Source organism: Ailuropoda melanoleuca, chromosome 9 (assembly GCF_002007445.2).
Source record: "Ailuropoda melanoleuca isolate Jingjing chromosome 9, ASM200744v2, whole genome shotgun sequence".
Classification (NCBI taxonomy): Eukaryota; Metazoa; Chordata; class Mammalia; order Carnivora; family Ursidae; genus Ailuropoda; species Ailuropoda melanoleuca.
The window spans coordinates 50,171,498-50,193,017 of record NC_048226.1 but is presented as its reverse complement, the minus strand read 5'-3'; the positions used below and the strand labels follow the sequence as shown (position 1 = coordinate 50,193,017).

Below are 21,520 nucleotides of genomic sequence, written 5' to 3'. Positions count from 1 at the left end.
TATATTTTTTTTTTTTTTCAGAAGTGTTATCAATCAGAAGAGAATGGATTCTTCTCAGCAGAAAGCCTCTGGTCAGATTCTATGGAAGGCAGGAGTAAGGAGTGTGGCTAACAACGGGGCTTTGGAAACAAGTGTCTAGCAACTTAGTGTGATTCCAGCCCCACAACCCTACCACACAAAGACAAGCTACTGTTCTTTCCACCCACTTCCCTGGCCCCTCACAGGAGTCTGAAAATTATTTTCTGGAGAAAATAACCCAAGGGACTGAACTTTGTAATGGTAAGAGAAGTAGAAGGGAGGATGATGGGGAAGATAAGATAGGCGTTAGGGAGAAGTCTGCAGGCTAAAGAGCAGATCTCCAAACTGTTCCCTTCCATCTTGGCATTGGCAGCCAGATTTCTAGCAACCACCCATTTCTAAGGGATAGAAAGAATCTTCTCTGCTTTTAGCAAGAGATGCAGATAGCAAAATAGATAAAGAGGGGGAAAACTCAAATAAGTGGAGATTATGCAGGTAAAAAAGATATTTAAATATCTGTTTCTCTTTCTCTCTCTCAACAGAAAACATTTCAGCCACAAATCAAGAAGAAGCTTCTCTACCACAAAAAGGGAAAAATCAGAAAATAAGAGTTCAAAAATGAGGGCTTTAATTAATCACTCATTACTTTAAACTAAGACACCAAAAAGTTGTACCCCCATGGTAGTGGCACTATAAGTAACACAGCCCTTGCATAGACGTGGAGCCTGGCTTTCATCATCTGGATGGCCCAACAAACCTCAAACTCTGAACCCACGTGAAGACAGTCCTAGACTGGAAATGCCTCTAGTTAGCTGACATAAGAAGAAAACAAAAGTTCTCTCTGGAGAAGGACGTCCATCATGCTAGACCTCCAATTATTCCTACAAATGGGGTTTCTAATATAATGTCTAGCACACAATGATATGACCATAAACAGGCACACAAAGAAACAAGACTTTATGAGTAAAGCCAAGCAAAAATAACATAAATAACAACATATCCACAAATACTTGATTAGTATCCTTATCATAAGTGGAAATATAAGAAGAATATAAAACACCTGTGTTTATTTTATTCAATAAAAATAAAAGACTGAACTTAAATATTTCAGCAGGGCACTATAAATTACATGCTTGAGTAAGTTTTATAATGTATAATCTGAAGAAGTAAATCTCTAAAATAAACCTAAAGACTGCCTGTGAGTTAAGCCATTCCTTTGTTGGAGAGCTCTAAACGTTTAAAAGTACTCTTTTGCTAAGCCAGTATCTCAGGACTCTTGTGTCCCGGGGTATGCTGGTAAATGACACCTCTGTATCATTTGCTAGTTTCTGTAGCAGAAATACTCTCACCATGCCTGGCTTCAAGTAACCAATAGGATGTCAGTAAATGCTGAGCTGAGAAAAGACCCATAAAATCAGCTCTCATAGGCCAGTATGAGTCAGTGCCAACACACTGTTGGTTGTATTCCTGATTATGTCTTTTCTGGCCAAGGTAAACTATCCCTAATTCTTAGTTACTTCGCCTATGCAGTTCATTATCTGTGACATTTTCAATCATTCAATGGGTAATTATTAAGGGCCTACTATTTGCCAGTAATTGTTCTAGGAACTAAACATACATCAATGAACAAAAAATATCTTCATGGAGCTTATGTCATAGTGGAGAGGAAAAGACAACGAACAAACGAGTAAATATACAATCTGTAAAATATTGATAAATGATATGGAGAAAAATATACAAGGATAACGTGGGCGGTTGCTATTTTATATGGGGGAAGTCCTCACTGATAAAAGACCATATGATATATTTACTCTTTGTTCTCACACTTTGCCGTAAAGCTCTTGATAAACTACAGAGAAAAAGAAAAGAGTTGAATTTATGAAAACTTTAAGAAGAGCTGACAAAGAATATAAGCACTATGAAGAGGCATTACTCTAAAGCAGAGATTGAAAATAAAGTGTTCAAAAGAACAGAACCAACATTTAAAACTTGGAAAAGTCCAGTGAATATGCAAATTTTCAGGCTTGCTTGCAAGACTGGAAAGCAGGCAATGCTGATACTGCATTCTGGTGTCCTTTAGACAAGGCCTAAGCCCTCCAGGCCGGCGTTGTAGACCCTAGAAGGCTGTCTGTCTCACCTTATATTACCTACATGGCCCCTGCAGCCATCTGAATTTGTGACCCTGCCAAAATTAATTAATAAATATTTTTAAGAATTCTGTTTCTGATTTGTTTTTTCATTATCTTTGAAAATCAACCACAAATTTTGAAAAGTAATATACCAGAGGCTCTGCAACCGACTCTATGTTTCCAAAATACATTTTGAAAAGTGGTCACATGAACATAAAATGGGTGTATAAATTCACAAGACAGACACTTTAAAGGGAAAGGGGAAAAAAACATTAGGAGGTAGAAATTCTAGAATGTTAAAATATTCATGATACTTTTTATTAGTAATCAAGATATATACTATTATAGCAATATTCATATTCTCCAATGTGTGTTAGCATAAATTGTCATTTTTAAAGCATAGTTTCTTCTTGTGATCACCCTGACCCTATCAGCATTACTAAAATATAGTGACATATGAGTGGTATGTCATACTTTGAAAGTATTTAATATATATTGGACAATATGTAGGAAGTCTGACCAAATTAATTACAAATTGATGCAAATCTCTTTTCATCAATGAATGTAGTGTGAAGGTTATCAAACTGCTGTCCATCCAATTCAGATAGAATATTTTTTTAATTCACAATTACAAATAAATTTCAAAACCAACAGCAAAACCAACACCTACACTAGTCTATGAAACATATTTTACGGACTCATTTTATGCAACATCACCTTCCAACTGCCAAGACACATATTTATAAAATTCCGTTTACAATGCTGCCTAGAAACCACTATTAGTCATCATAAATATTGCTATAACCAAATAATCCCATAAACCAAATGCTGCAAATAAAAACAAGTGATTCTGGAATCATTTCTAGAGCCTGTCTCCTTGATTTCAAATTGTTTATCTGTGGGAAGGAATAGAAGGAGGATAAAATAACTAAAGCAGACCTTACAACTAAAACTATAATATTTTCAACTCAAAAGTATATGTAAATGGAAACGTTTCACATAAGGAGTTATTTCTTAATTAACTCAATTCTCTTCCCCTTCACTTTGAGATTTCCTTATATCTCTTTCTCAGTTATAGAACACACACAATACACACAAATATATAATTAGTTCACATAAAATCCATTTGGAGACCATTTTTTAAAAAAGAAAGCCTTATTTCATCCTTATAGTGTTATTTTATCTAGATTATGTGAGGTTTAAAGGCACTGAACTTCTCAGAATAGGAATGTCTCTTATACCACATTTGTAACATAGCCAAATATGCTAATCACTGTTATGCATAATGAAGTTGTAATAGATTTGTTGTTCGAACATATAACCAAATTGAGTGTGTCTAAAAGGTAAAATCTGTCTGAATCTAGAATATCTGAGTAATATATTCCAATTGATCTAAACCCTAGTTATCAGCTGATGAGTAAATATATCAGCATGAGTACATTCAACTATGTCCAAGATGACATTGGCTATACGTGTACTAAGTGCCTGTGATGTCCAGGGATTATGCTAAATATTGAGAATAGAACCACAAACAAGGTAGGTATCTAGCCTCAGGAACCTGCGAAACCTTAATAGTGTAACACATACAACAGCAGAAGGAGTCATCCATTCATTCAACACACTGACTTCAAACACCTGAGGCAAAATAGCCTTGTTCTGGGCTCAAAAGATACCATAAACAAAAAAAGAAGCCTGTGCCTTCAAGGACCTCACACTGTAGGAAAAAATTATTAAAATGTTTACAGTATAGCTGCTAAGCATTTGATAAAATAAGGACTTAGTCCATACAAGTGACACTAGATAGAACATCCCTTAGGAAATAATACCTGGGCTTCACCTGAAGAATGGGATGGGCAAGGGCACTCTAGCCTGCAAGGACAACAGGTGCAGAGCTAGGAAAGCCTGAGAGTCTAAATGACTGGAAGATTCAGGGTGCTGGTGAGGTGTCTGTTTAAATAATTGGATGACAGGAGGGTGGAGCTAAATCGTGAAGAACCTTGTATTCCATGCAGAGTGCCTAGGGACACTGCCCTTAGGAAACATGAAGTCATTAAAAAACTTTAAACAGGGAGTGACAGTCTAATTTCTTTCAAAAACATCTTTTAAGGAGGTTTTGTAGTGGAGGAGAGAGAGAGAGAGTGACTCCTATCCCCTAAACAAAAGCAGCAGAAATGGATGAAAGAGGACAGTTAGTAGCAAGCAAATAGTATCAAATAGGATTTAGTGGTTAATTTTATCACTCTTAGGTTTCCAGCCTGGAGGATAAAATGTAAAATTAAACTATATATTTTGGGAAAGATATAGAATGAGAAAAATGAGGTAGAAAATAAGTATATATTGGTATAGGTTGAGTTGGAGGTATCTTTGAAAGCTCAGGAAGATGCACCATAGCCTGTTGGGTAACAGGATTGGAATTTAAGGTCATGTAGGACTAGCCTAGAAATGAAAAATGTGGGCAATGAGCATCAACTGGTGGTTAAAACTATCGGAGTGAATTTAGTAACTCAGGAGGTGAGTGAAGCATGAGAAGACAGGTGAGGGCAGAACCCTGAAGAATAAAAAGGTTGTACAGGCAGAGGAAGAGAATCTAGGGAATAAGACGGAAAGATTTTAGGGATGTCCACGGAAACCTAGGAGGGAAAAAATATTCCAAGAAGGAGTGATTAAGTGTCCAATGCTTCTAAGATGTCAAGGAGACTAAGTGGTAAGAGGTACCCAAAGTGCTTTTATAAGACTGCATCCAAACCAAGTGGCCAGCAATAGATTATGGTTGAAAAAATTACGAGCCATTTACATGTAAGGCAGCTGTTACAAAAACAAAAACAAAAATGGTCTCTATGCTCTGATATGGAGAAAATGTTTTCCTCCAGGGGGAAGAAAAAAAGGATAGAAGAGGAAAGAGAAGTGGAACCCGCCACACAAATTTCTGTAGTAGGCTTTTCTATATGGCTAAATCTTAAAAATATGATTGGAAACAATCAAACCTATCACATATTAAATTGGTAAAATAACCATAAGTTTAAAAAATTGATTTTAAATGACTTTAGAATACAGCATTTTGATGTTATATATGTCCTTAGAGGGATGCGTTCAAGGAACAGAAAGAACTATGTAGGCAATTTAAAATTCCATTAGAAACATATTGTTTAATAGAACATTAGTATTAATGTTTTACAACTACTTTATATCGGTTGTTAAAAAAAAGGAGTTAAATTAATGATATCGGGAGTCAATATCCTTCAGTGAAAGAGAAAAGTGATAACATTCTAAATAAATTAAGTGGGAAAAAAGCTGAATTATTAAAATGTAGTTAGAAAGATCATCACCAACCTGTAATTTTCCCTGCTATGACTACTGAAATGGTCTAGACGCAACAAGAACTTCTAGTGCCCAAATTGTGGTCTCTAAATAATAATCGACTAAAAGAAGAAACCAGAACTTCAATGTAATAGGTGTTTGAGGGTCAATTTTGGAAATCTGCATATCTAGGTATTAGATAAGAATTACTGAAATATAAAGGTGGAGGCAGATAAATGACAGCAAAGCATGTTGCAGAGCAATATATATAGTCTGATCTCATTTTGATTAAAAATATGTATTAACAGCATGGCCATCATAAACGTGATGTCTAGATGGAGTACTAATTTTTAAAATTTTGCTTGTCCCCATTTATTAAATGTTTATACTTTACATGTCTGCTTTTATAATTTTTAAAAGTCAATTTAAGAAGTAACATCATCAACAATTAACCAACTAGTTCACTGAGGACCTGGGACGTGGTAGACAGAAGTCAGGGTGCGGTGGAGTGAAAATGAATAGGAGTGGAAACTCTAAGTGTAAACTACTGAGTCTAGTACAAAAGAAAGGAAGGAGGAGAAGAGTAATTAATTAGAAGCAGACAGCTCAAAAGGCTCCAGGTATTCTTTGCCCTAGAGCTTTGTTGCTGGATTTCTTCTCTCCAGAAGATGCTTCTTACAAACATCCATGTGACTCATTCAATCACCTCCTTTCAGTCTTTGTTTAAGTATCACCTTCCTACTGAAGCCTATTCAAAATCATACCTCTTTTCCCCAACCCCCTCTCCTCCACTTGCACAAATCCCCTACCCTGATCCTACTTTTTTACCATTGACCTTGGTAATTTTCTAAATTTTATATAATTTTTACTCTTTTCTTGTTTATTACCTCCTCCCCTAGTATGTAAGCTCCGCTTACCAGAAATTATTTTTGTCTGTTTTATACACTGATAGTATTCCAAGTACCTAGAACAGTGTATGCTACCCAGTGTTATTTGGTAACTATGTGTAGGATGATAAGAAGGTTTATTTAGGATCGGATCGGGAAAGACTTGAGCACATTTATGTGCTAATCTTGACTATTCTAAGGAAGAAAGGTAACCCCTGATGAATGAAGCTCAGGATGGTAAAAGCAATCCTTATGACATTTCCTTTGTACCTGTTCTTAGAGTATATAGAGCACATGTACAGTAGTAAGCAGATAAAAGCAGTTCAGGATGTCTTATATGCCATTGAAAGAGTGAAACTGATTACCATTTTGTGCTTGCTACTTGACCTTTATTTCTAGTAACATAAAATGCACTGCCAGAACAGTTATACCAAATTCTGTTGGTGCCTTTCCTGTGGAAGATAGTCATCACTTTGGCAACAATACATTTCAGAAGCACACACTGTGTGAGCTGGTATTTGCTACCATGGAAAAGCAAAGGTCCAGTTAATTCCATTTAATGATATGGTGTATCGAATTAGCTGCACCTACACAGTAGGATAAAGTACCAAATGAGAACTGCCAAAAATATCTGCTTGCAAGAACAGGTTTGTCATGAAGTTTATTTCCTTTTACAGTTTAATATTCAATAAAGATTAGGGGGAGGGAAAAAGGAATTGTATTAAGTCAAATTAAAGTCAAAACAAATATTTATTAAGGGCATCAAAAGACTTAAAGAAAACTAAAGTCATAAAGAAGATAGTAGTCTCAATCAATATTAACACAAAGCAACCATAATAATTTGTTCGAGGAGGTCGCTGGGAGGATGTGACTGCTGGTTGACCTTGAACTGGATCCCTAAATCAGAGATTCCACAGTGCTCCCCTTGCCCCCATCCCTTGGAATGTGGGTTCTGCTTGCCTCCCCACTCCCAGAGGCTGCTCCAAGGATACAGCCTTGATATAGTGATGTGGTGTTGAGACCATCTAGATGGTATATGAGATTGAACCCACTTAAGGCGTCTGTATAAACTTTTAAGATTTGGTGAGCAGGTGTGGAGATCTACTCTTACTGCCACCCAAGACAAGCCTGCTGCCCACCTGGAGTGGCCTGTCTCTTCTGTCTCTTCCTCTCCTCTGAGGACATGGGCCAGTTTCAGATTACACCTGAGAGGCTCCCAGGAGCTTGCAAACTGCAACAGTAACAGTAGCGAAAGTAGGCACTTGCTCTTCTCCTTATCTCCTAACGCTTTTCTAGGTTCAACCTCCTGAGATTTCTTTGGACCTTTAATCTTTTTTTACCTTCTGATAGTGTCTTGTGGCTCTTGAAGGTCCTCAATTTTGTTTTGTTTTGTTTTATTTTGACTGTTTGGGGATCTTACTTTAAAGTCACTGATTTATATCTGGCCATTGAACAATGCTTGCAAAAACCTCTAGTCTCAGAGGACCATTCTCAAATGATCAATGTACCAGCACACACAATATTTGTTTTGTCTTGTTTTTTTGGTTAGGTCTCATTGTAGGCCACTTGGATCATGTACATAAAATGAAATAATATATACTTAAAAGCTTATAAGTAAATTCAAATATTTTAATACATGAGGATATATTTGTATTTAGTAAACTGCCCTAATTTCATAAAGGTTACTTTAAAGTTTTTTAAAAAGTTCTAATATGGGTTAGTTTGGAATTAGAAGCAAAGGATCCTCACTTTTCTAATCTGAGTAAAAGTTTAAAAGTCTCAGAATGAAAATGACGCAGAATATCATTTTGAAAAGAAGGAAATAATAAGAAATAGAAAATATTACATTTCACTGGTAAAGCAATGTCTTACTCAGGACAGATTAGGAACAAAAGTGTTGGTCCAAAAAAAAAAAAATCTAATGAGGAAGACATGATTAGAAAACTTGTTAGTTAAACATTAGGGAGAATTGCTAACATAGTAAAAGAAATAAGGAAATCAAAGCATATAGCCACCATTTCATAAGGCACATCACTCAAGAAACCTAAAACATTCTGCTCCATTATTTGAAGAAATCATTTTCAGATAAACCAAACTCAACAGCTCAGTGTTTTGATCTCTCGAAAACTTCCATTTTTGTGCTCTTCTCATGGAGGTGTAGATGTCACTACCAGCTAATACATTAGAATTTTAGGCAAGCATGCTAATGGTAGTCCCAGGCTTTGGGATGTCAGTTAATCCACACACTATTGGCATACAGGAATGACTGATGCCCTGAGAACTCAGGCAAGTACAAGCTCTTTTTAGATTACTATTTATGGACTTAATTACTACTGCAATTCACTTAGTCATTCCATGTCATATACGAGTTAATGGATGTTCTGAGAGTCCAATCACAGTCCAACGCAATGACAAATGTGCTGGAACAACTTGGCTTGCCTGAAGGAGCGGCAGATTGAACTAATTTTCTAATTTAACAATAAAAGGATTTAAATAGGACACAGAGCCCTCCATATTAAAAAAAGAAGTCTAAATTTAGACGGCCTGCATGGCTCAGTCGGTTAAGCAACTGACTCTTGGTTTCGGCTCAGGTCATGGTCTCAGGATCATGAGATCGAGTCCCATGTGGGCTCTGTGCTCAGCATGGAGTCTGCTTGAGATTCTTTCCCTCCCTCTCCCTCTGCCCCTCCCCCTGCTCAGGCATGCTCTCTTTCTCTCTAAAATAAATAAATAAATCTTTTAAAAAGTCTAAATTTATATCAAATAAGAATTTTGACAAGCCTACTGGAAGCTTAGACATATCAATGTCAGTAGTTTTTATTATAACATTCTTGGATATTAACACGGGTTTGCCCAGAGCACTGATTCTGTAAGAAAAACAAGTCAAGGCCTGTACAGTCTGAGAGCTCCCTTTTCTACAAGTCATACTTGGGAAGAATTTGTAACTTAAAAGGAATCTGTCAACTTCAAAAAATTCCAGGTTGAGTAAGACACTGTTACTGTTGTCCAAAGAGCTCATAAGAATACAACATCTTCACATAATAACTGGATACTATAAAGGGACTCTGTCTAGGGATTTTTAAAGTAATAAAGGAAAATATTTTTCCATTTTCTTCAAATTTTCTATGAAGAAAATTGTCATAAGTGTAATCTTCTTTAATCATCTATAAAGGCAATGGTTACGCACGGCCCCTCCAAAATTTAGTACATAAAAGAAACCTCTAATTGCCAACAACATATCTATTAGTGTGAAAAAGGATTGGATAATACAAACCACATAAGACACTGCTCCTCCTTCTGCAAGACAATTTGGGAAATATTTCTCTGTTTCACTAGCCAATACTCAACCCAGAGTACACAAGTGAGGTACAGGGGACATTTCAATAAGAAACATAAAATTAGGCACCAGATTCATAATGGATTCTGATGGTTTAGAATTACACAATTTAAGGACTGAAATGAAAGAGGAGAGAGAAATGAAGGAAAGATATGAAAAAAAAAATCAGGTACCTTGAGTTTCTTGGTTCCATCCTTTCTTCCAAAGAACTTAATTTTACCAATTAATATATAAATATGCTCTATTCCTCTCATGCATGAAAATGGAAACTTCCATTATGCTTTACATGCCTTTCAAACCATTACCTTATTTCTTTTATCTTTACCACAGATCTTTTAAAAGTTGTCTCCTCTCTTTGCATCTTCCCTTGTACCCCACAAACTGGAACATTGCCTCTATCTATACTGCTCTTCTCAAATTGTTGTCATGTGGACTACAGACAATCTCTACTCTGCCACACCAGTGGACCCACGTTTCAATCTTCCTTTTGTTTGATCTTTTTGTGACATTTGGAAATTCTGACTACTTAATCAGTTTTGAAATTCTATCCTGGGACACTGACTTCTGCCTCACCTACTCTGCTGTCCACTATTTGTCAGTTTGTTGGTGGGCACCCATTTCTCCAACTACCCCTAATGTTTGTGTCTCATGGTCTTTCCTGGCATTAGCCCTCTCTCTCTTATCTCTTCTAAGTTGGATGATTTCATTCATTTTCATGGCTCCAGTAATCATTGATATGCTGACACACACATTTTAGGCAGGGTTCCTAATACTCTGATTCAGCTTTATGAGAAACTTTTTTCTTTTGACTCTTCTAATGTTTCAAACTGACAGTCGCATCCTATCCCTGGGCTGCATCCCGTGAAATTAAGTATGCTTTATTGTTAAACTCCAGTCAATAATCCAGAAACAAATAGTTTGTACAATGATTAAACACAGCTTTAGAAAACAACAGAATTTCCAAATCCCTTTGTGAAACTAAGAAAATCTGACAAAATAGCCCAAGCCTAAATAAACATAATATGAAGAACTGACCTATACCAATTACAAATAAAATTGCAAAAGTCAGTTAAATATTAGCAACTCGAATTTAGCATTCTGGTAAAGTTATAGTTTCTTAAAAAATACAATAAGAAAAAACATGACCTTGTAAATAGATTCTCAGTAGTTATTTGATAAAATTCAAAATCCATCCTCAAGCTCAAGCTTGAAAATCAAACAGATATGACTTAGAATTATAGGTTATTCACATATAGCTGTTTTTCCACCAGACAGGTAAATTAGCCTTTTTTGGATCCTAGTTTCACTAATTTTTAAAATGGGGCTAGATTGCCTTAAACCCTCGTGAGAAATACATCTCATCCCTTCCTTTTCATAATATTCTTTATCTTTAAAGTCACACATTTAACATATGTTTTCCCCACCAGACTGAAACCACCTTGAAGATACGTATGTATGTGTGTGCATGTCAGTCACAGAATTTGCAGGGCCCAGTGCAAAGCGAAAATGAAAGTCCCCTTGTCCAAAAATAATTAAGAATTCCAAGACAGTGATAGGAGAGTATTAAACCAAGCAAGGAACCCTTCCACACACAGGCCCCTGTGCGACTACACCGAACACATGGAGGCTTTATGTGTACGTGGTATGTCTGTGTGTGTGTCTATGTTTGAAATACGTTGAGTATTATGCCTGGAAAAATAAGCCATAGGAACCTCGAAAAAATCTATAGACAGAAAAATTGCTAGCATTCAGATCTCAGATGATAAACGATAGTCATATTAGGTTGGGCAAAAAGAGTTCAGATAATTAATCAAGAAAATATTTTCAGGTTTACCACTGACCAGTTTGAAGATTGCAGAACAATTAAAAATATGTTGATTAATCTTTAACAATTCTTCCTTTAAGTAGACATTGATATCATTTTATTTCAATGTTTTCTATTACATTGTATAAATCATTCTGAGATGATGTCTTCCCTCCTAATAGGTATTGGTTGTAATTCAAAACTATGTACTATTTTGTTTCTGTGTTGACTTTCCTGCACAGTTCATTGAGTCTATGAGTGAACATGATAATATCCACTCCATTTCTCTAATCATAAAGCATTAGCATATAAAATTCATAGAATGGTTAATACTTGTCCGTCTGTCTTATAAAAAATAATGTTTAGCTTATTGAAATATCAACCACTAATTTAAGACTTCATTTTTGTAATTCTTTAAAATGCTATTAATTCTCTCACACACAGAAGAATAATAACTTGATGTAGTTAGAATGTATCCTTTTTCATATACCAATAAAAATTCCAAATGCCTTTATGGGTACCTTTTTCAGAGTGATTCTTCATATTTAGGGTCAAAGTTTAGGGTGGAATTTACATGTCCTCTCCTGGAGCTCTGAATAATTTCCTCTCATGATTCCCAAAAGTTCACTTATGCACAAGCCCTTATTCTGTCAGGTTTTATAGACTTCATGAAAAAGGAAGACGGATTTCCTCTTGAGGAAGTTATTGATGGATGCTCTTTTATCTATATCTGAAAAGTATTTTTTAAAAAAAGGTGCAGGCTATGTGCAATTACATACCTCAATGCCGCTGTCAGGGATTTTAAACTAATAAATAACCAACCTAGGTGTGTTTAGTTACAGAATTCATTTTTAAAAGTCACTCCATCCTCCTGTTTTTCCACTGCCCCCCTCCCACTCTAGGCTCCAGTCAAAAGGAAATCCTTGGCTTTTCCCACCACATTCTGTCTCCTGTTCTCATTTGCTTCCCTCCTTCTCCTCCTCTTTCCTTCTATTTCCCTTCTGCCTTTACATATTTTCTCTGCATGCATGTTCTCATTCATGCATTCTCATACAGTTGTTCTCTCTCATTCTCTCACTCAACAATACTTTCTGAATACCTGTGGGCTGGAGACTATTCTAAGTGGACAGAGGCTTGTCTAATAAGCACAGAAAAGAAAAAGGTGGGAGAGAGTGAGTTGTGTGCCAGAGGGGGTAAGAGAAGGCAATAGCACCCAGATCACACAGGAAGACCTTAAAGGCTTGGTACACAGTGGCAAGTGGCCAGAGGGTGGTCACAGAAGGTGGCATTGCGTAAATCAAATATCCCGCTGCTATGAGGAGAGTGAGGAAGTCTTAAGCAAGAGTGAAAGCTGGAAGATACCCTAGACAGGGTTTCAGTGGTTTGCTTATGTGCAATTCTCAGAGTGGACAGATTGGATTCAGGATTTATCTTAGAGGTAGAGTTGACAAGACTTGCCTATGGATTGCATGTGAGAAGTGAGACTAAAAGAGGAATGGGAGATCCAAGCTTCAGGCTTGAGCAACTCCGTCTCAATCATTCACTTCTGTTCTTTCTCCCTTCTTTCCTCTGTTCTTTGTTCACACTGTAACTGAATCTGGAATGTTCACAGCCTTAGGTTAGTTCCTGCTTCAGTCTCAACTTAGAACTCAGAAACTCCAGAAAGCTTTCCTGAGCAAAGACACACCCACATGATACCTGACCCTGTCTCCCTCTTGGCATCAATTTCCACATTATTCACAAGGATGGCTAACACAGAGGCTGCAAGCATGAACTCGAGAGCCAGACTACAGCAGGTTTGTGTCCAAGCTCTGTTACTAACTAGCTAAGTGAACTCTGGCAAGTTACTTAAGGAAGTCTCAGTTCCCACATCTGTGAAGTGCAGATAAGAAAACTGTCTACTCATAGACAATTTTGCCTGAGAGGATATATATATAAAATGCTTAGCACAATACTAGTATGGAGTAAATGCTAGATAAATGATAGCCGTTATCATCATCGCTGTTACTACTTTACCCACCTTCTTTTAAACAGGGCTCCTGCAGACTATCGGAAAACAAATTGAAGCAGGAAATACTAAAATAATTCAGGCTTAGAAAAAAAATTAACTCCTCAGTATAATACAGTAAAAATGGTTAGTATGACTTATTGGCCAATTCAGATAAATGTATCGGTCGGAGTCATAGTTATCAACTATTATAGTCAGTCTCCATTTCCTCCACCTAATCTGGGCATTGTGCTTCTGGTCCAAACATACCACTTACCAGATTAGATGCACCCACAGGATTATTTTTCTTTGAGGTCTCACCTGGGCAGGCGCATCTACAAAACACAGGGCAGAAAGAGACTGATTACAGAGGTTGAGGGGCTGAGGGCGTGACCCTTTTAATCTTTCTTTACTTCCTTTTTCTCTTTTTTTCAAGAGGACTTGGCATCGTCCACTACATCCGTGGCAAGAGCTGCGACGCCTCCTTGGTGGCGTAGGCTTGCGATTGCCTAGCTTTCGCCCTACACATTTGGGGATTCCGTGGACAGATTAGCAACCAATGCTTTTAGATCCCAGTCGCCTAGCTTTGCCAAGACGGTTAGAGGTCATTTGGAACGTCTTTTGCCTCGAACTGTTCTCATTCAGAAGGCCAGCTGCTTCCTCCTGTGGTGCTTTGGAAATTCGCGCCCTCCTCTGGTCCCGGTTCAGGTGCACAAGAAGAGCTAAGGGAGGACGCAGGTGCTCAAGAGAGGTGGGGCGGTGAAGGCACCCCGGTGGTGAACCCAAAGATAAAACCTGCAGACCCAGCGCGAAGTAGAAACTGAAAGTACACCGCTGACTGATCCTACGGAAGTTATGGGAAAGGCAAAGCGCTGAGCCGGGCCGTGGTGTGTGCCGCCCCCCTTGGGATGGATGAAGCAGCAGGCGCGGCGTGGGTGAGAGGAACCAGCGGCAGAGGCCGCCCTACCCGGCACGGACTCCCGGCAACTCCGCGGAAGACCCGGGTCCTGGCAGCGACTATGGGCGGTGAGAGCTTGCTCCTGCTGCAGTGGCGGTCGTCATGACCACGCCCGCCTCCCGCAGACCATGTTCCATGGTAAGCGCTCCTCTCCCAGGCGCACCAGTCCGCACGCCTGGCACGCCGGGGGACTCCAGGACGCGTCGCCGGGCCCCGCGCCCAGGCGCGTCCGGGAACAGCCCAGCCTTGCACTTTGGACCTGTCGAGAGCGCTGGCTCTGCCACAGGCAGGCGTCAGCCGCGCCTCGGTACCCTGGCCCACAGCCACTTGCAGTCGGGACGGAGGCGCCTAGCCCGCTGCGAGAAGCCGTGCCCGACGCCGACTCGAGACCCAGCGCTGCAGCCTCCGCGCCGCTCAGCGGTGGTAGCCCGCAACCAGGTCTCAGCGGTAGCCAATAGCTCGCCGTCAGTCTTTCCAGCCCGCGCTGCCCTCTGTCAAGCCGGCGCCCAGCCCGCCCTACGCGAGCTCCGGCTCCTGGCGGCGCCCTGTTACTCCCAGGCGCCCGGGTAGGGGCGAGTTACCTGAGCTCGTGGAGTTCCCTACTCTCTAGAGAAGTGAAAGCGAAGCTCCCACGGGACGCGCTTTTAAACCCTAAGGGGACAGGTTTCTGGAAAACCCCGTTTCGTCCCCTCAGCCAGGCTGGGAGTTTCCGATCGGGGCTGTACCTCGTGCCCTTTGCTGGGAACCCAAGTCCTCGGGCTGGCACCGAGAAAGGCGAGTTTCGGGTTTTTGTTTTTTCCTATATGGGTGCTCCTTGGTGGGGCAGGATTAAATAGGCTTAAGTCTAAATTCTAGACCTTTGCTGAGATCTAATATATTTTACTCGTGCGGACTACGGAGAAGGGCAGAGCTGAGGTGAGCGAGCTGAATTCCCTTGGCAGCCATATGGCCAAGGGAAAGAGCCAAAAAGTTTACCGGATAGGAACAAAAGGAAAAAAGAGTTGTGAGGGGCGAAGATCTGCTGAGGGAAATTAGAATGTTTTATAGTAAATACTTACTCATGCAAAAAAAGAAAAAAGAAAAGAAAAAGAAAAAAAAGGACGGTGGGGGAGGGCGCGGGAATAGGGAGCAAATTGCTCTTCCGTTTCGTGCATGGTCTGTGCGCTTTCCAGGCTACACCGTTAGGTCAGAAAGCCTTTCCTCCCTCATAGGTATTAAAGGATCTTGACTTGGCATAGCCAAGAAGTACCAGATCAGTAACAACATGGGGGGGGGGGAGGAGTATGGTAGGTGATTATGGAAAAAGATTTGTAATGGGCGCCCTCCAGAAGTTTAGTATAGAATTAGAAATTAGGTATATCCCTATCTGCCTCACAATGCCATGGATCTCCTGCAATTATTTCTTTCCTGTAGCTCTTGGTTCTAATCTCTGCATCATCTCTGATTTGAATCGGAGAGGTTAAAAAAAAGAAAAGGAAGCTGGGATGTACATTATTAACAAGGAGCTTTATTTCCTGAAATGTATATTATTCATCTACTAATGGTTATTAGCAAACAAAATATTAGAATTCTGAACTTCTGATAATAATGATTATAATGTGTGGCTTTTGCATTTCCAAGAGATTTCACAAGAAGCTTAAGGATAGAGTTACTCTTTCAACTTTTCCTTTGCTGCTTCTTTGGGGAGTTGGTAGTTGAGGCCCTACTATGTGGTTCTATTTAGTTGAAATAACTTAATCATATTTGAGGACCAAAAATGGGATACTAATAAAAACAGGGAACCAAGAAAGATGAGAAAGCCTAAACAGGTACAGAGGAGAATCACACATGGTACCACATCAGTGTTTCAGGATCTTAAACAAAAATGGAAAAATGATTTTATAGGATCAATTTATAAGTCATATTCACATTCACGCACATGAGATTATGTTTTCTGGTTTTACCTCTGACACATAACCTGGTGTCATAGAGCAAATATTTAGTGTCTGTTTTCCTGAAATAGGAGTTTATGATGCGGTGTTTCAGAGCTTGGCCAGGAAGCACCTTAGTGAGGTTCATGTGGAAAAAGAAGGGTTTTTGTACATTTCCTTGACCACGCATGCGTGCGCGCGTCCGCATGCGCACACACGAGCGCTTGTTTTGTAGGAAGCAGTGCAGCTCAGTGGCGAAAAGCTGAGTTTCTGAACTCTTTGATCTGTCTCTTACTATACAGGTTATATATGGGGGAAAAGTTTCTTTGTTCCTTAGATTCTCCATCTGCAGAACTGTGAATAATCGGTAGAACTTACCTCCTCAAGTGGTTATGAGATTAAATGAAATACCGTGTGCAGTATCACAGGATGGCTGCAGAAATATCTTTAAGTGTCTATCATGGGATTTGTGCATAGAGTATACAGAGCAGTCTTAGTGTTGATTGTGGCAGAAATTAGATTTCTTTACAGGAGGATAATCAAATTTATGTTTGTAACCTTAACGAGCTGATTTCCATACAACTCATGGTTGTTTTCTGTTTATTAACTTTTTCTTCTCTTTATGCACCAATTTGCTTGTGCCAGTCATTCATATTAAAGCCAAGTCATATATTCAGATAATGTTTTCTATTCCATCCTGAATGTCTTTTGAGTATTTTTTAAAATTCCAGTGAAAATGGGTCTATGAAATGTTTATAATGGACATTCAGTAAGCACTTACTGATCTTAAACAGTGATGAAAGACTGAATTGATAGACTATAGAAACTAATTTATTTATGTTCACTTTGACCCCATAACTTATGCAGCTGAGGATTGAATGTATTATTTGGCTTAAATTAAAAACCAACAAGAATTTTTTAGACAGCCATCATTCTGGTGTAACCAAATTCCCTATTGAAAAACAAATTCTCCAGTTTCAATCCCTTCAGGAAATCTAAAGACAAAATTCCACAGGCCCAGGCTTGCCTTGCATTATTCCTTATGGTTTGTCTTTTCTGTAACCCAAAGAAAAGTTCAGGGTCATGAAAGGGGTGAATGTCTATGCATAATCTGAAACAAAACAGAATAAAAGCATAGTTTTTTCCTGTTGTGACAATAATGTCAAAAGCATGCTCAAACTAGGCAATATTAATATGCTTATTCTCTGTATGGTGTGGAGAAAAGACTTCAATTGCAGACCAAACTACAGTTGTTAATTTGAGAGGTGGGAACCAGTGAGATGGGTCTGAAGCCCTGGGTGTGTTTGCTGTATTGTCCATGAGGCGATTTCAAGTCTAAAGAAATATTTTATTGGTATGGCCAGGAAGATTCTTAGAATTAAGGTGCTTGAAAGTTGAAAGGGACATTAAGGGATCATTTAGTCTAAAGTTTTCATTTTACAGATCATTTAAATGAAACTTAAAAGACGCTGTCATTCACTTAGTCACACAACCCATTGTCATATAAACCCCTGTCACACCAAGACAAAAACCCCAAGTCTCCATACTCCAATCTTCTGTGTTTTGTTTGGCCTAGTCCAGCTGGAGCTAACCTATATAACAACAATGGCAACAATGGCTTTGTCTTCATAGACAAAGCAAATTATGTTTCATTTTTTAAAAAGATTTTATTATTTATTTATATATTTATTTATTTATAGAACGCGTGTGCGGGAGGGGAGCAGGATCAGAGGGAGAGAGAGAGAAAAAATCTTTAGCAGGCTGCACACTCAGAGCCTGATGCCAGGCTCAATCTCACGACCCTGAGATCATGACCTGAGCAGAAATCAAGAGTCAGATGCTTAACTGACTGAGCCACCCAGGTGCCCTGGGACAAATTATGTTTCAGGATTGAGAAACTAGTTTTATTACATGAAAAAGACTACGTTTCTACCAAACCATCATCGAAAGCACTGGTAAATGTCATTCAATGAATAAATGGCCCAATATGAACTTAGGGAGCACTAATTACTTAAAGTTGGGGTGAAGATGACACAACAGCTGGTGCTCATAGAAAATAAAACAAACTCCTTTGTCAAAACATAAAAGATGGACCTTTAAAATAACATTTATGTAGAATAATAAAAAGGTCTCTTTTTTCATTCTAGTATTTAATTATTTTAATATCTTCCCCTTAAAACTCATTTCAAGTTATATGCTATATAATCTCTTATCACCTACTCTTTCCAAAGTGTACCTTTTGGACACCTGTAAGAAGACAGAAAAAATGAAGTTTGGATATATATAGTCTGTACAAATCTAATTACAAAGTCAGGATTTAGTAAATAAATAGCAATTGTCTATTGTCTGAGAATCTTCAGGATGAAGGAGCAGTAGTACGAGAGAGAGAACTATGTAATATTACATAGAAGTGGTTACATTCAGAGGACTAATGTAATTACATATTAACAAAAGATTATGGACATTTCTGATCAAGTCCTGGTGAGGCAGTAAACTCAGGTTAGAATCCAGACCTGGCACCTACTATCTGGTTTTTACAAAAAGATTAATTCATAGGACTCTTTTGGTCTTTACACATAGGTACAAGGTAACAAAGTGCTTGGCACACGATAGGTACTCCAACATAACTATCATCATCATCATTATTAATCTCCTAAGTGAATTTTGCTGGTATGGGTATAGATTCATAGTGGCAGAGCTGTGAATCAATTCCATGTCTCATTTTGTTTCTCTTACCTTGTCAAGTGACTGTGATATATGAAGATGAGATGTGGGATTTGTGTTTGTTCTCACAGCTGCTATTTAGCCTACTTTCTCTATTTGTTAAAAATATGGTTCACAAATAGCCCATCATTTATTGGGGGTGCTACTGATTTTTACATGACAGATAATGACACAATAGATGATAATGTTATTGGCAACTTTATGATGTATTTAACATACATCACAATATTAATTCCTAGAGTTCCAAAGAGTATTGTTTGTAGTCCCAATCAAAAAAGACACACAGGTGAAATGTCTTGCACTCATAAAGTACAGTTAAACTTCATCTGGGAAATTAAAAGGAATATATTGTCAACATAACTCAAGAGTTTGTAGAGAGATGCAAACAAGACAGACATTTTGGCAGACTTATGAAAAAATATGTCTCTATATAACCACATTTTAATGTCTCTGGGAATAATTGGCTTTCCATCAGTGCATTATTACTGCCCAAAATGATACCATTTCTAGTTTCATTCCTTTTGATTAGACAATTGCCTCTAAGTAGGAAGGCTTATCAAAAACAGATATAAATCATTAGTTACCAGGGTGTGAATTTATTTAATGGGTTTTTCTAACATGTCAAGAAGCTAGACAGAGCTATGTTTGTAGAAAATATGGGTCTCTGGGCACTTAGAAACAAAGAATATACTGAAAAGATAGAGTGTCAAAATGTAAATGTCAACTTTGTCACAGCTCTGGGAAGGGTAAACACTTGAAGATCCATCATAAATAAGGAAGAATATAATCACAGTACCATGGAAATAAATGTGCAGTGTTGCTGGGTACTTGGACAATCATCAAGGTTTATGTAAATATACATGCCATAAATAATAAAATTTCAAAAATGTGTAGCATTTTTTTACTTATCATTTACCTGTTTATCTGTAGATGCCATTTCTTGTAGAAGTGGTCAATATAAATCAAAACTGAATAAACTGATTTGTACCTTAGAGTGTTTTTCAGAGGCAGAGAATTTGCTTTCATCCCATCTGTTCAGTGCTTTTCCAAAGAGTAATTTTTAAGTAAAAAGGTGAAAGAAATCTAAAGTCTAAAATGCAGTCCTACTTTGGTTGTTACATAATACTGAATTTTAGCGTTCTTCCCATGTTATCCAAAAGCCGAGATGCATTTCAAAAAATTATTAGAAATACATGGTCAGGCCAATTGAAACAACACAATCAGACATATAATATGACTTACAACAATTGGCTTATTCTTATTCACTGTTCAATTTAGTTTCTTTCAGGTATATCTTTGGAATTCCTCCCCTGATCCTTGTTCTGTTGCCGGTAGCATCATCTGATTGTGATATTGAAGGTAAAGACGGCAGAGAGTACCAACACGTTCTCATGATCAGCATCAATGACTTGGTATGTGCTTGTTTGTTTTCCTCACATGGTAACAGTTTCATATTCAAATATCCAACTGTATTCCTTGAAAGAAAGTGAAATAATTGAAGAGTAAATTTTAGTGAGCTACTAACTACCTATTTTTATGGTTGGCATCATTATATCCTTTTAGAATAATTCTTTAGTAGACCTTCAGATTTCCACAGCTAATCGTTTCAGCTCAGTGCCCTTCACTACCACATTTCTTGCACATATATTTTAGCATAACTATCTGCATTTCCTCACTTCCTGATGACAGTCCCTGTAGAAGCGCTATAATAGAAGAGGGAAAATAACACAATACAACATTAAAAAACTATCACGAAAAAGAGATGTAGAGTTATTTTATCTGAAAGTGTATACATGCATATGTATTATATAGGTATTTTTATACACACGTATATGTGTAATTTGCTGTGGATTAATTTTTTAATTTACTGTGGACTTTTTTTTTGCTATGTAGTTTATATTTTAGAGTAGTTTTAAGTTCACAGAAATGTTAAGCAGAAAGTAGAGAATTGTCATATACCCACTCTTCCTCTGTACAATTTCTCCTATTATTAACATCTTGCATTAGTGTGGTACATTTGTTAAATTGATCAACCAATATTGATACATTATTATTAAGTAAGGTTCATGGCAGTCATTAGGGTTCACCTTTTGTGTTGTACAGTTCTATGGGTTTTAACAAATGTAGTGTCATGTATCCACCATTACAGTATCATACGGAATAGTTTCACTGCCCTTAAAAATCCTTTGTGCTCCGCTTATTTACCCCTCCTTCCCTCCCTTTGAATGCATAGCAACCACCAGTATGTTTATGGTCTCTATATTTTGCCTTTCTAGAATGTCGTATAGTTGGAATCATGCAGTATATAGCTTTTTTAGACTGGATTCTTTCACTTGGCAATGTATATTTAAGGTTCCTCCATGATTTTTTGTGGCTTAATAGTTCATTTCTTTTATTGCTGAATAAAATTCTGTGGAATGGATGTACCACACTTTGTTTTTCCATTCACTGATTGAAGGACATATCTTG

The 21,520-nt window shown here is 37.9% G+C and overlaps 2 protein-coding genes across 4 annotated transcripts in view; one reads left to right on the top strand and one right to left on the bottom strand.

The window, feature by feature from the left end:
- The window catches only part of LOC117803761, a 117,109-nt gene extending 102,092 nt beyond the window's left edge, over positions 1–15,017 (bottom strand). For 2 of the 3 annotated variants that reach the window (XR_004627828.1, XR_004627830.1), the window contains exon 1: positions 13,737–13,919. The gene's annotated coding sequence lies outside the window, so the exon portion shown is untranslated. Of the gene's footprint in view, positions 1–13,736; positions 13,920–14,998 lie in introns of those variants that run through there. The other variant, XR_004627829.1, reaches the window with a different exon arrangement.
- IL7 (interleukin 7) overlaps positions 13,943–21,520 on the top strand; it is a 44,130-nt gene continuing 36,552 nt past the window's right edge. The window contains exons 1-2 of the mRNA XM_002924920.4: positions 13,943–14,555; positions 20,330–20,463. Coding sequence (XP_002924966.1) covers positions 14,546–14,555; positions 20,330–20,463 — 144 coding nt within the window. The 5' untranslated portion in view covers positions 13,943–14,545. The remainder of the gene's footprint in view (positions 14,556–20,329; positions 20,464–21,520) is intronic.